The 15,518-nt window shown below is 40.6% G+C and overlaps 1 protein-coding gene across 1 annotated transcript in view; it reads left to right on the top strand.

Moving 5' to 3' along the window:
* The window catches only part of ATP8A1 (ATPase phospholipid transporting 8A1), a 238,288-nt gene that overhangs the window by 147,628 nt on the left and 75,142 nt on the right, over positions 1–15,518 (top strand). Inside the window, exon 24 of the mRNA XM_065907244.1 lies at positions 6,457–6,629. Within this exon, the coding sequence (XP_065763316.1) occupies positions 6,457–6,629 (173 nt within the window). The remainder of the gene's footprint in view (positions 1–6,456; positions 6,630–15,518) is intronic.

Below are 15,518 nucleotides of genomic sequence, written 5' to 3'. Positions count from 1 at the left end.
ATGAGTGATCACACGTTTCCTTCTGTCGCTGTGACTGCAGCCTTGGAGCAGGGTGTGGGAGCCATGACATTTAGGTGTCACATCTTAGACCGTGTGTGATCTTCACCTCATTTCTGCTGGTTAGACTGGAATAGAGTAGTCTTCTAGTCAAAGACAAGAGGCTTTCATTTTCCCCTGCTTAGGGATGTTGCCGCATTCTCTACTAGGGAGTTCCCTGGATATGTTCCTAAGTAAGACCAACTGTCCTATAAACCCCTGAAAGGAATCAGAAAGAAAATCCAAAAGCCAGAAGCTGAAAAGGGCCATTTTTATGCAGGTGCTTTCTGCAGCATTACATTTGGGGCCATCAAAAACATAGCTCTTAGGTGGCCTAACATGTTCTTTGCACACCTGGCCTCTGGGTTCTTTAGGCTGTTCCAAGCAGAGTTTTTGCCAGAATGAAAACGACATCTTGCATGCTAGGATACTTTCCAGACAAGTCAGGGCTTTTCGTTTATTTCACTGTAAAATTGTATTCTTTGTCTAGGGTGCCCGCTGTGATTTTTATCAAGGATTTCCTTGGCAAAGGTCATGTAAAAGTAATGTTAAAAAAAAAAAAATTATCATAAAGCTGCCAGTCTCTGATTTCTTAAAAAATTATTTCATTGGAGGGAATGTTGTGGCTCAGGGTAGACCCTCTCAAAATATTCCAGACTGGCATATCAAATATTTTGAATTAAAGTTACTCAAGAAAAACCAAGCAATCCAAGAAAAACATTCTGACCCTCCTGTGTCTTTAGAAAGCAAGAAATAAATCCACTTGGAAGGGAGCCTCCCTGCTCCAGGAGGCAGAGACATCCTTATCGCCAGAGATAGAAATTTAGGGCCAAGAAGGCTGTTTAAACACAACTTGTTACTTCCTCACTAATTTACTACCAAAGTTTAAACTTCTCTATCTTGTCAAGTCTTTATAAATTTATTGTTTCTTTTTCTAAAAAGCATAAAAGCTGCATTCTTTGGCCACTTATTAGGTCCCATTTCTAGAGACCTCCATATGTACTAATTAAATTTGAGAGTTTTTTCCCCACGTTAATCTCTCTTGTGCCAATTTAATTATTAGACCAGCCAAAAGAACTCAAGAAAGAGAGGGTGGGAAATTTCCCCCACCGTGTTAGGTATTATGTGAACATGTTATGTGTTGGACCAGGCAAATACCCTGAAGATTCACATAGAAATTTCTTAGGGCCCTTTGGTCAGTTATCTTTTGTGAAAAATTCTGCTTGATCTAATTATCTGTCAAGCGTCATTCTTTTCTTTTTTTTTTTTCTTTTTCAAGTATGTTTCTTATAAACCAAATACAAGTTGTTTTCTTCTCATCAATCTACTGTTATATAACCTGGCTTGATCACTAAGTAGCTCATCTAGGTGTTGATTCCATTATATTCATTAGATAATTTATGTTATATAAGATAGAAGGAGATGCTCGATCATAACCATCTCTTTGTTCTCCATTTCCTCTGTCATAAAATAAACACACTAACAGTTTATTTACTGCTCTAATTAAGAGTAGCCAAGATTATACAGGAGTTTTACAGGCAACAAAAAGCAATCCTTAAAATAATCACACAACAAAGGATTGTAACGTCCCACGTGGGATTCTCCAGTCGTTAATGATTTGGTTATTCCTTTTTCACCAAGTTCATATTAATTGTATTTCATCTCTTTGTCAAGGGCCTCAGTCCCAAAGAGACATAGAGATATAGACAGATAAGCAGTTATACATCACGCCACATTATGTAAGTATAAACAAGTATTCAGAGAGTCTGAAAGGTGGAGGAATTCATCTCACCTGGAGGACTCGAAGAACAGAGTCAGAGGGACTTGACTCAGTTGGTTTATTTGTTCATTGTTTTCAGTATGTAGTCTTAGAGAGTGCCAGTGGGGGAGAATAAAGATGCAAGGGAGAAGAGGGAGGAAGAGATGAGCCAAGTCGGGTCTCCCCCACCACCCCACCACCTCCGGCTCAGGAGTCAGCAAGGATTAGGCAAAGGGAAGGTTTTGAAGTTGAGAGGAAAGTTAAGAGAATTCTTTCTTAACTGTGAATGTTCTTAGCTGCAGTATCGGGGGGCAAATTTGGAGTCTGGGGTAGCCTCTGGAAAGAGTGGAATTGGCTAGACCTGGGGGAAAGGAGCAGTCGGTAGCAATGAGCACCCACAGAAAAGAGGAGAGCTGGTTAGAGCCTGTCCTCTGGGAGAGGTGATTTTCTTTCTTTCTGTGGCATCGGAACTGAGAACAGAGAGTGTGGGTGTGGACTGGATTGTGACTTGGCAAAGCAGGAAGGCGTGGAGGGAGCGCCTGAGGGCTCTTGATGAGCAGTTGGCTGGGGGCAGGCGGTGAGCGGGGAGCAGATAGCTGAGTGCTCCAATGCCTGTCCACCTGGGGTGCAGTCTGCGGGAGGCGCAGGCAGATCCCGCCTTCCCTGCGGCTCCCTCCCGCGCCTGGATCCCCATCTGGTGAGACGCCTGGACCCCTGCCTGTCTCCCCAGACTGCCTGTGCTTCTGACTCTCCCTGATGATGACAACAGATGCTCCTTTTCTTCCAGCCCACAAATAGGACTTTGTAGCATGAGGGAGACAGAGCTCTTATTTTGTTGTACTCTGTGGTCTTTTATCCTTTTTCTGAGTTAGCTTTTCATTTATATATTTTCACTTTCACATGTCACTAAGTTTAAATGTTTAAACATTTCCCCCTTCAGTAGCCAAAAAGAAAACAAAGCAACAGCTAATGTAGTAATAAATTTATTTCTAGCTACAGGAGATAAGCTCCAATGCAATATGGCCATAAAGTATGGCTCCTAGGCTTAAGGGAGAAGCAATAAACTTTCATAAATAAAGGAATTTAAAAATACTCCTGGCAGTATAAATAAGGGTCAAATGCAACATGTAGCCGGCAGCACACAGCCGATGACAGATCTGCTTACAAAAGGAAACTGTAAACTCAAATAAGAAAATGTTTGCAGCTTTTCTGTGGTTGTTACCTTGCACCCGAGGTGGGCTGACTAAAGAATTCACTGTGTGAAGATTTTGACTCACCTTCTGAATTGTGACCTCTGTCACATCTCCTGACACCTTTCGATTTTGCCGGAGACCTGTGATCATCACCCAGCAAACCCAGGGGTCCTGACGCCACAAATAAGTTCTCAACACCTCGTATGGTGTTAGAGAACACCCTGGAAGGAGGGAAGGTCGGGCGCACAGGACCGTGGCCCTCAGGCCGGTGCATGAGGGAGCTTGCACAGCTCAGGAGTTCACTCGCCTTGCAGCCTCACTTTGCAGCTGATCTGTAAGGAAACTGGAAGTCCTCCTTAGGCGTCTCTGAGGTTTCATTTGCCTTTTCAGATCAGGAGTGACACGGGCAAAAGCTTAAAAAACCACACACAATGGCGGATGGATGGATGGATGGATAAATCGGTAGATTGGCAGGCAGACAAATAGATTCACAAATACTCACACCTGCATTCTAGTGGGCAGTGCCTTGGTTTGAAAGATGGTTAAAGTAATAGAGATTATTCTCTAGAAAATTAAAGAGCATGAAAGAGAAGTCTGACCTCTCTCTGTCAGTCTCTCTCTCTCTCACATCAGAAGTGGTAACAGAGGGGAAATGGACTGCTGCCTGTAGGGTGAAATCAGAATTTATCTCTCATTCCATAAACATGACTTTTCCTGAGCACCTGTATTTGCAGGAGCTGTGTTTGTGGCTGGGACCGAGATTAGACCTGGTCTGTTCCCTCAAGGATCTGAAGGTCTTGGTAGCATAGAGGGACTTACCCTTGGTATCGTGGAGTGCATCTGGGAGGGTTTGAGAAGGTAGGCTTGGTTTAACAGGCAGTGGGGTATCCTCAGGAGGAAAGAGCGGTGCAGAGAGGGGATGAAGGAGTCGAGACTGTGAAGAGAAAAACCAAGGAAAGTTAGTTGGGCTTAGGGTTTGGACTTCATCATGTAAGTAGTAGCAAGCTAGTGAAAAATTTGAGAGCAGAAAAAGGCATGATTCGTGTTTCGAGCTTGTTTTGTGAAAAGAAGTCTCTGTTGGCGGTAGAGGCAAGATGAGAGGCAGATGATGAGGGCTCAGGGGAGATGCTACAGAGGGAATGGTCTGGGGATTCCATTTATAATTTGCTATGCCTGGTACTGTTGGTTTTGTTTTTGCTGGATAATGTAGAGAAAGGCAAGCTAGCACAGAAATTTAACTCTCAGTTGGGATTCACCATTTAGTAGCCATGTGTTTGGGGGCAAGGAACTTTAAAGCCTCATGCTTATCCTCTGCAGAATGGGGCAATAGTTATACCTCCTGCATAGTGCTGTAACAACTGTTAACTGGAGTGTTGTATCTATGTGTGTGCCCTTGGAATCATGACTGGTGTGTGGTACATGCTAAATACTGTTTTATTTTCATTTTTTATCAGTGTGTTAATTTGCTTGGTTGTTCACTTCTTTGGGAGTTTGCTTTTAATACAATCCAGAGTAATCAACTATGGATAGTCATTGGTAAATTTTGCTTGCAGAATTTTACTGACTTCTTTTTTTTGCCTCATTTTCTTAAATTCTCTTGGGCCAAAAATTTCCAGCAGGAAATAGGAGGGTGAAGTCTGTAAATTAAAACAGCTCTTTCCCCTCTGATGTGAAGTGTGAACAGAGAATTTTGCAAAGAATGCTGCTATTTGGTGGTCCTTTATGTCACTGTGTATAACAAGGAACAGCGAAGTGTTAAACAAAGCCCCAGTCCTAGGAGGACTGGGCAACCTTACTTTACAGGACAGCACGGTTCTATCATTTTCATAAACAGATTCTGAAATTCCAGAACAGAGTGTGAACCACATTTGAAATACCAATGCAAAACCCCGTTCAAAAATCCCCAATATAAAATTTTAATAACCTCTGCCTTTGCTTCCCTCTTTGTGAAGATAACTCGGATAACTGTACCACAGTCTTAAACTGGAACAATAATTATATCTCCCATGAGTATAACAAACATTATTCTGTAAGTATTGTTTTTACTCTAGGTACATTTTATTCTATAAATATGGATTTGTTAAATTTATCATATAAATAACTACTTACTTCGTTACTATAGTTACTATAGCACTCAGAACAAAACTCTGATAGGAGGGCAATTGTTTCTGACACTTCCTTGTGCAGAGCCTGGGCTTGGGACTTCCTTGGTGATCCAGTGGTTAAGACTCCATGCTTCCAATGCAGGGGACATGGGTTTGAACTCTAACCAGGGAATTAAGATCCACATGCAACAGGGAGATAAACAAATAAATAAATAATTTTTAAATAATAATAATAATCGTACTTAGGGCTCTATTGAAATAAGCTATCCCTATTAGGTTATAGGAAGAGTACAGGATTTGGAAAGAAATACTAAGTATCTTAAAACTTTTTCCCTTTGAAGAGCTGGGAAAGCAGTAATTCTTAACAGAGGGAGATGGATACAAGCCCTCTGTACGGTTGAGGTGAACAAAGCCTTCCTTGACACTAAAGGTTTTTATTTTGCCTGAAAGTGAACTCTTCACTGATGGAATGTGTTCTTTTATTGGATCTGTCAAGATTACTAGGGCCACACGTCACCCTCCCCAACTGAAACACAGCATCATGAAATCATGATTGAAATTACAGATGCCAATTCATGAAGTGGCAAGAGATTATAGATACTGCTCTTCCTCTTTTGGGTTACTGGGAATTAGTTTCAATCTCATTGGATACTTCTGAAAGAAAACCCATTTATTATTTAAATTATCTTCTCCAGCTTTTCCCCTTGATTCATTTGTTGTTGTTCAGTCGCTCAGTCGTGTCCGACTCTCTGTGACCCCATGGACTGCAGCGCGCCAGGCCTCCCTGTCCATCACCAACTCCCGGAGCTTGCTCAGACTCCTGTCCGTTGAGTCGGTGATGCCATCCAACCGTCTCATCCGCTGTCGCCCCCTTCTCCTCCTGCCCTCAATCCCTCCCAGCATCAGGGTCTTTTCTGATGAGCTGGCTCTTCTCATCAGGTGGCCAAAGTATTGGCGTTTCAACTTCAGCATCAGTCCTTGATTCATAGCCAAACACTTTTGACTAGTTCAGTGTTGTTGTGCTTTAAGAAGATAATATACTGAAGCTATTTTCACAAGATTTTGACTGTGTGGTTGAAATAATGAGCAAAGATGGCACAGGAATGGATGACGTGTAATCTGATCCCAACCCTGGGAGGAACAGGGTATGACTTTAAAGAAGTCACTTACTTTTTCTGATAATGTTTTTCCAGTATTCTCTGATGGGGCTTTTGTGAGAATCTAATGAATGGAGGTGTGTAAACGCAATTTGAAACATAAAAAGCACTAAAAATAACTAAGTGTAGTTGCTGAACAACCTTAAGACATCTTGACAGAGCAAATGGGAGTAAGTGTTGAGGGCGTTTCTTGTTTAATTTTACAGGGAACACGGGAAACGCTCAGCCGTCACTGCACTACCCTGGGTGATGCCCTTCGGAAGGAGAATGACTTTGCTCTTATAATTGATGGGAAAACCCTCAAATATGCCTTAACTTTTGGAGTGAGGCAGTATTTCCTGGACTTAGCTCTATCATGCAAAGCTGTAATTTGCTGCAGGTAAGTTCTCTGGGATTTGTCAGATTTCAGTAAAGAGCAACTAGATCCTGACCTCTTGATTTTTAATGTTCCTTGGAGGTATTTTATCTCAAACTTGTCAGTGTCAGTTGTTTGTTAATTCATTCATTCAAGACTCAGGGTTCACGAACTGGGATAGCTTTGGGAACACCGTGTCCAAGCCGATGGACAGGTCTACTCGCAGGCTGGTCCGGCAGGGGTCCCTCAGCGAGCAGAACCGGCGAGGCTCATTCACTGACTCGGAGCTGAAGGGAATGGATTTAGCTGAGTCCAATTGCAAAATTGCAAAATTGGATTTTGCAAGTGAGTCCTGATTGGAAGCCCGTCATTAATGATAATTGTTCATAATTTGAATTAGCAGGTTTCTCGCCATTCTGTGTTTAAGACTATTTATCTGCATTTCTGTCTGGGGTTGTCTCTCTAAAGGTTCTATTTTCTACACTCATATCTTTGATTCTGTGAGTTGGACTTATTTGTGGGGAAATCATGGTGGGAGGCACTGACTGAATCATTTTCCAAATAGCCAAGCATTTTTCTGAAGGCTATTTATTGACCGTACAATCTTCTGCCCTCTAATTTGTAATATTGCGCATATCCTAAGTGGAAGTCTGTTTTGAGTTATCAAGGCCTGCTCCGTAGAATTGTACTTCTGCGAGCTGTTTAGCGCCCGTGCTTCCTGGACTTCTCGTCAAAGAGTCTTTCCCATGTCTTCGTAAAACGTAAAGTAAATTTATGCCTGCGCCCAGCCCCTTCCCTTCTGGCTACCGTGAAATGCAAGGATTTTCCTCTTTGCGACCCACTTGCTGAATCTAACCAGCCGGTCAGACTAGGTCTGGAGTGGCAGTTTCTCAAATTGCTTTCTTTTAATGGAAGGTGAAATGTTAGCAAGAATTTCTCAGAATCTGTGCTTTTAACATTATCTTGAAAACTATACAATTGGCCTTTATTTTTCTTTTCAAATATATTTATTAATAAAAGAATCTTCTGCTTTTAAACTTTTCTTTTTGGTCCAGGCTTTAACTTATTTATTTATTTAAATATCCTATATATGATATTGTCACCAAACTTACAAGCCATGCCTTATAGATATTTCCTAAATTTCAGTGGGTTTTTTTGTGTGTGAAATACAGTTTAACTCATACTTAATAAGTTTCCCTGATACATATCATTTCAGCCTATAAAATTAAACCCAGAGCATTAAGAGTTGCTTATTATTCCTGTTGTGTTTGGTTGCTCAGTCGTGTCCAACTCTGCGACCCCATGGCCCTCCAGGCTCCTCTGTCCATGGGATTCTCCAGGCAAGAATCCTGGAGCAAGTTGCCATTTCCTCCTCCAGGGGATCTTCCGAGCCAAGGGGTCAAACCCGAGTCTCCCTAGTCTCCTGCATTGACAGGCGGATTCTTTACCATTGAGCCACCTGGGAAGCCCTTATTATTCCTAGGAATCTAATTATATCAGTCATTTCATTTATTTTGTCTATGGCATATATTAATAAATACTATTTATTACTCTAAAGCTTTTAGGCAATACTGTATTAGATATTTAATATTAGTAATAATTAGATTCAGCTTAACCATGAAGAAGAAATATAGAAATTATTTTATCTTGCCTGTCTCCTTTTAAAAGCATGAGGATACTCATGATTTCTTAAATCTGCTTTTCCAGTGACTTTTCTTGGTTCCTTGCCGATCTCTTGACCAAGTCTCAGTAATGTTCAACTCTGACACTCTCCCATCAGGATGATTTTGTTCCAGACTTGGTTGTTTAATCACTTTCATTAACAGGATCACAAGGATCAACAAAAGATTGCTCAAAAACACATTAAGTGATGTGGCTGTTGGCTCCTGTTCAGAAACAGAACCCAGAGCTGTTTAGATAAAAGGACCAGCTCCCTTGAGCCGGCATTCATTCTGTGCCTACTGTGTGCCGGGCAGGGATCTACACGTGCAAGGATGAATCAGACATCTTGCCTGCTCTCCTTCGTGCTGGTGTCTGCCTTTTGTTTTAAGCAGACTCACAATCGGCTTGAAAGATGTGGGAGGCCAGTTTCATTGCAGCTGGGCCTCATTCCTAGAGTATTGCTTAACTCGGCACCTCCCACCATTCTTCAAAAAGTCGAACCACAGAATTAAACAATAGCAGAGGGAGAGAAAAACTAGAAAGTAGAATCAAGGGAGAAAAAAAAATATGTTCTGTGCTTGTGAAATTCCCTCCTGAGATCCTTGTTCTGAAGGCTCACAAGTTGCAGGGACTTGTCTCAGGGTCCCAGGCCCCCAGTGGGATTCGCACTCTGCACTGAACCCTGAGCTCATGAAGATGTGTGTGGCCCCTTCCTCCCTCCGTCCTTTTATGCATGTTGGAGGACTGAGAGTCCCTACACAGACACTGAGAGTTTCACTTAGAGTTTTAGGGGACTTCTTAAAAGTAAAATCGCTCTCCTCTGCTGTTTTCTTCTTGTTACCATCATATTCTGTCTTTTCCCATAAGGACTGCGGTTCAGCTTCCCATCTGGCTTTGGGAATTCGTCTAAGCCCATAATTATCAATACATCGGTGCCACTGCCTGATTTAGTCTGTGCACCTTCCTGGCCCAGTGCCTCTTGGCATTTAAACTATGGGCACAGACCATCTTCTTATTTAGCTTACTGACCTTGAAGCATCATTCCCATGACGATTCCTCGATTCCTCGCTGTGAGTAGGTGGGCAGTTCTGTAGATGCTTCTTTACAATTGAATGCATGCATCCTGGCTCCTGGTTTCTCAGATGATTGTAATCTCCTTGCCTCAGGAAATTCTCTATTTCACTCCATTATAAGAAACTCTCCACATAAATACCGAATATTATTTCAAAATACAGTGGGCCACTGTTTCCCAAATTCGTTTAAGTTCATGATGGCTTTCTGGGTTTTCCCCTTAAACTACTGTACAATTTATTTCTGGTCAGTCCACAAGTGAAGATAATTCAGAATCTGCTCTTCCTCTGCCATCTTCTCTTTGCTAGAGTGGAATAGGGGGAAAGCCTCCCTTAATGGATAATGAGGCTCTAGCCATCAGTTCCATCTTCAGGATTACATCAGCCACTTTCTTCCCTGACATTATCAGCATGAAGGGCAGGAGGCAGTTTTTAGTGTTTGCCTAATTGACACAGTTATAAAGATGAGCGTTTTCCCTGAAGAGTCTACAGCTGAATTGAAAGAAACAGTTGCTCTCTGTCAGCTGTCATTACATCTCTTACTCACCATCATTTTCTAAAGGGAATACTCAGAGACAGGACTAATCCCCTGGCCCCCAAATTATTCAGGGCTTTGGAGTCCTGGTTTTGGTTTACAGAGTGAAGTTGCATGTCCTACATCATATACTTTTTTCAATTATGGAAAACCCAAGAAGTACAATAAAATCTGTTTTTATCAGTCTACCAAGTACTGTATTTTCATAGATGCCACATGCAGTTTTTGCTTTTACTTCTGTGCAAATTTGCCCACATAACCTGAGTAGTTCAATAGGAAATGTGCATCTTATGCTAAGGTAAGCTTTCCTGGTTATAAACTACTCCTCCTGTGGTCCTTCTCTTCTGTTCCCTTCTTGATGTACACTGATTTTTTTTTTTCCGTTCAGTGTGATCACAGATACTTTTGAAGAACAAATGAAAGGTGTATAGAATTTTACACAAACATGTAATGTTGAATTTGCCATGTTAGAGATTTCACAGGCTCCCTGGAACTCCGTGGACAGGTAGAGGGGAAAAGCCTGCTCAAGACTCATGGAGATGTGTGTACACAGCTAAAAACAAGAGCTCTTCTGCAAACCAACTGTACCAGGCCATCATTTCTCATCTTAGTGACCAGTATTTTATGCCCTCAGGTCTTGCAGCTTGTATAGTTGGGGATTCATGAAATACTTGTTCCCACTTTACCTCTCTGCCACTTTGGATACCTGATGGAACCTCTCTCTGGTTTTGTAACTTGTAAAATAGAGAGCATGCCGTATAGCAGTGAAGTCTTCCAGGGAGCCTAGATGTCTGCAGCAGTTAAGATCGGAGCTTCTCTGGCATAGAAAGGTGTGAAACCATGCACACCGCACCCTTCCTGGATCAGCTCCTTCCAATGTGAAAGCCACTGAGCCAGGTGGCTTCTCGCCCTGTCAGACTTTGGATGAACCCTGCCTCTGTTGGCCACTTCTATGCTGGGAAGAATCTGTCTCCTGCCTGGATCTGCCTAATTCTGGGAAGCATCTGGTCAACTCTTTTAATATCCCCTCCAGAAAAGAGGGGGAACTTTGCAGTGAAGTTATTGCTCTGTGTTAAATGGCATGTGGTTTCTGAGATCCTCATCGGTTCACATAAGGCAGTCTTTCAAAGAATCTTACATTTTTTCTGTAGTTGTCAGTTTAGTTTAAACATATTTTGAAACTTATGTTCTGCGACAGTTGGTTGAAAATTGGCCTAGAGCCTTCAAGCTTTTAGACTGTCGAGTAATCACCGTTCTCCTACATAATTTATGTACTCATGTCTTCTGAGAAGCAGAAGTTAAATTGAAGTAAGCATTTTTCCCTACTTGCAACATCTCTAATCAAAGTTTAACCCCCGTTTAGGCCATTTTCCCCATAGTGCATAAAAAAACACTTCAGTGAGTGTCGTCACTCGGGAGTGGCATTCCAGGCAAAACCTTTCACCTTAGTCTGATCGAGGGGCCCTCCAAGAAGAGGTCCAAAGGGCCACCTTGAATACTTTTTGTCATTGCTTGCGTATGTTAAGTAAAGGAGCAAGACAGATCTGCTTCTGGAATCTTTGGGGATTGTCTTAAACTTTAAGGATTTCTCTAAATAAATGTTCTACTTAAAGGGTAGCCATAAAGCACAAATGAAGTACTAAATGCTCCACAGACATTCCTTTAAAGAAAGATGTTTGTGAACACGTTGAATGCCAAGCAGATGTCTGGCTTTGAGAAGACTCACAAAGTCTTAATGAATGTCAACCCTATATTTGCTTCCAAGGAAATATGAATAAATGTTGGAAATGTTGAGAGAATATTTCTTTCATACATGGCTAGAAGAGGACGCACTGAATAAATTTTATAACTTCATAACTGCATGTATTTTGCTTTAATATCATAATATTATCATAATATTATCATCTCATTTGCTTTTCTACCTCTGCGGAGTAATGTTAAAGGAACTACGTGGCCATATTACAGCCTGGTAGACAGTTACATTGTACATCATCAGAGAAGTCCATATTAGATGGTAAAATATCTAAAAAAAATTTTTTTTAATATTATTTTATTAGTTGGAGGCCAATCACTTCACAACATTTCAGTGGGTTTTGTCATACATTGACATGAATCAGCCATAGAGTTATACGTATTCCCCATCCCGATCCCCCCTCCCACCTCCCGCTCCACCCGACTCCTCTGGGTCCTCCCAGTGCACCAGGCCTGAGCACTTGACTCATGCATCCCACCTGGGCTGGTGGTCTGTTTCACCATAGATAATATACATGCTGTTCTTTCAAAACATCCCACCCTCACGTTCTCCCCCAGAGTTCAAAAGTCTGTTTTGTACTTCTGCGTCTCTTTTTCTGTTTTGCATATAGGGCCATCGTTACCATCTTTCTAAATTCCGTATATATGTGTTAGTATGCTGTAATGTTCTTTGTCTTTCTGGCTTACTTCACTCTGTATAATGGGCTCCAGTTTCATCCATCTCATTAGAACTGATTCAAATGAATTCTTTTTAACGGCTGAGTAATATTCCATGGTGTATATGTACCACAGCTTCCTTATCCATTCATCTGCTGATGGACATCTAGGTTGCTTCCATGTCCTGGCTATTATAAACAGTGCTGAGATGAACATTGGGGTGCACGTGTCTCTTTCAGATCTGGTTTCCTCGGTGTGTATGCCCAGAAGTGGTATTGCTGGGTCATATGGCAGTTCTATTTCCAGTTTTTTAAGAAATCTCCACACTGTTCTCGATAGTGGCTGTACTAGTTTGCATTCCCACCAACAGTGTAAGAGGGTTCCCCTTTCTCCACACCCTCTCCAGCATTTATTGCTTGTAGACTTTTGGATAGCAGCCATCCTGACTGGCGTGTAATGGTACCTCATTGTGGTTTTGATTTGCATTTCTCTGATGATGAGTGATGTTGAGCATCTTTTCATGTGTTTGTTAGCCATCTGTATGTCTTCTTTGGAGAAATGTCTGTTTAGTTCTTTGGCCCATTTTTTGATTGGGTCGTTTATTTTTCTGGAATTGAGCTTCAGGAGTTGCTTGTATATTTTTGAGATTAATCCTTTGTCTGTTTCCTCATTTGTTATTATTTTCTCCCAATCTGAGGGCTGTCTTTTCACCTTACTTATAGTTTCCTTTGTTGTGCAAAAGCCTTTAATTTTCATTAGGTCCCATTTGTTTAGTTTTGCTTTTATTTCCAATATTCTGGGAGGTGGGTCATAGAGGATCTTGCTGAGATTTATGTCGGAGAGTGTTTTGCCTATGTTCTCCTCTAGGAGTTTTATAGTTTCTGGTCTTACATTTAGATCTTTAATCCATTTTGAGTTTATTTTTGTGTATGGTGTTAGGAAGTGTTCTAGTTTCATTCTTTTACAAGTGGTTGACCAGTTTTCCCAGCACCACTTGTTAAAGAGATTGTCTTTTTTCCATTGTATATCCTTGCCTCCTTTGTCAAAGATAAGGTGTCCATAGGTTCGTGGATTTATCTCTGGGCTTTCTATTCTGTTCCATTGATCTATGTTTCTGTCTTTGTGCCAGTACCATACTGTCTTGATGACTGTGGCTTTGTAGTAGAGTCTGAAGTCAGGCAGGTTGATTCCTCCGGTTCCATTCTTCTTTCTCAAGATTACTTTGGCTATTCAAGGTTTTTTGTATTTCCATACAAATTGTGAAATTATTTGTTCTAGTTCTGTGAAAAATATCATTGATAGCTTGATAGGGATTGCATTGAATCTATAGATTGCTTTGGGTAGAATAGCCATTTTGACAATATTGATTCTTCCAATCCATGAACACGGTATGTTTCTCCAACTGTTTGTGTCCTCTTTGATTTCTTTCATCAGTGTTTTATAGTTTTCTATGTATAGGTCTTTTGTTTCTTTAGGTAGATATACTCCTAAGTATTTTATTCTTTTTGTTGCAATGGTGAATGGTATTGTTTCCTTAATTTCTCTTTCTGTTTTCTCATTGTTAGTGTATAGGAATGCAAGGGATTTCTGTGTGTTAATTTTATATCCTGCAACTTTACTATATTCATTAATTAGCTCTAGTAATTTTCTGGAAGAGTCTTTAGGGTTTTCTATGTAGAGGATCATGTCATCTGCAAACAGCGAGAGTTTCACTTCTTCTTTTCCTATCTGGATTCCTTTTATGTCTTTTTCTGCTCTGATTGCTGTGGCCAAAACTTCCAACACTATGTTGAATAGTAGTGGTGAGAGTGGGCATCCTTGTCTTGTTCCTGATTTCAGAGGAAATGCTTTCAATTTTTCACCATTGAGGGTGATGCTTGCTGTGGGTTTGTCATATATAGCTTTTATTATGTTGAGGTATGTTCCTTCTATTCCTGCTTTCTGGAGAGTTTTAATCATAAATGAGTGTTGAATTTTGTCAAAGGCTTTCTCTGCATCTATTGAGATAATCATATGGTTTTTATCTTTCAATTTGTTAATGTGGTGTATTACGTTGATTGATTTGCGGATATTAAAGAATCCTTGCATTCCTGGGATAAAGCCCACTTGGTCATGGTGTATGATTTTTTTAATATGTTGTTGGATTCTGTTTGCTAGAATTTTGTTAAGGATTTTTGCATCTATGTTCATCAGTGATATTGGCCTGTAGTTTTCTTTTTTTGTGGCATCTTTGTCTGGTTTTGGAATTAGGGTGATGGTGGCCTCATAGAATGAGTTTGGAAGTTTACCTTCTTCTGCAATTTTCTGGAAGAGTTTGAGTAAGATAGGTGTTAGCTCTTCTCTAAATTTTTGGTAGAATTCAGCTGTGAAGCCATCTGGTCCTGGGCTTTTGTTTGCTGGAAGATTTCTGATTACAGTTTCGATTTCCTTGCTTGTGATGGGTCTGTTAAGATCTTCTATTTCTTCCTGGTTCAGTTTTGGAAAGTTATACTTTTCTAAGAATTTGTCCATTTCTTCCAAGTTGTCCATTTTATTGGCATAGAGCTGCTGGTAGTAGTCTCTTATGATCCTTTGTATTTCAGTGTTGTCTGTTGTGATCTCACCCTTTTCATTTCTTGTTTTGTTAATTTGGTTCTTCTCTCTTTGTTTCTTAATGAGTCTTGCTAATGGTTTGTCAATTTTGTTTATTTTTTCAAAAAACCAGCTTTTAGCTTTGTTGATTTTTGCTATGGTCTCTTTAGTTTCTTTTGCATTTATTTCTGCCCTAATTTTTAAGATTTCTTTCCTTCTGCTAACCCTGGGGTTCTTCATTTCTTCCTTCTCTAATTGCTTTAGGTGTAGAGTTAGGTTATTTATTTGGCTTTTTTCTTGTTTCTTGATGTGCGCCTGTAATGCTATGAACCTTCCCCTTAGCACTGCTTTTACAGTGTCCCATAGGTTTTGGGTTGTGTTTTCATTTTCATTTATTTCTATACATACTTTGATTTCTTTTTTGATTTCTTCTATGATTTGTTGGTTATTCAGAAGCGTGTTATTTAGCCTCCATATGTTGGAATTTTTAACAATTTTTTTCCTGTAATTGAGATCTAATCTTACTGCACTGTGGTCAGAAAAGATGAGGAATGATTTCAATTTTTTTGAATTTTCCAAGACCAGATTTATGGCCCAGGATGTGATCTATTCTGGAGAAGGTTCCGTGTGCACTTGAGAAAAAGGTGAAGTTGATTGTTTTGGGGT

The sequence above is a fragment of the Muntiacus reevesi genome, chromosome 16, assembly GCF_963930625.1.
Source record: "Muntiacus reevesi chromosome 16, mMunRee1.1, whole genome shotgun sequence".
NCBI lineage: Eukaryota > Metazoa > Chordata > Mammalia > Artiodactyla > Cervidae > Muntiacus > Muntiacus reevesi.
This window is presented reverse-complemented; position numbering and strand designations above follow the sequence as displayed.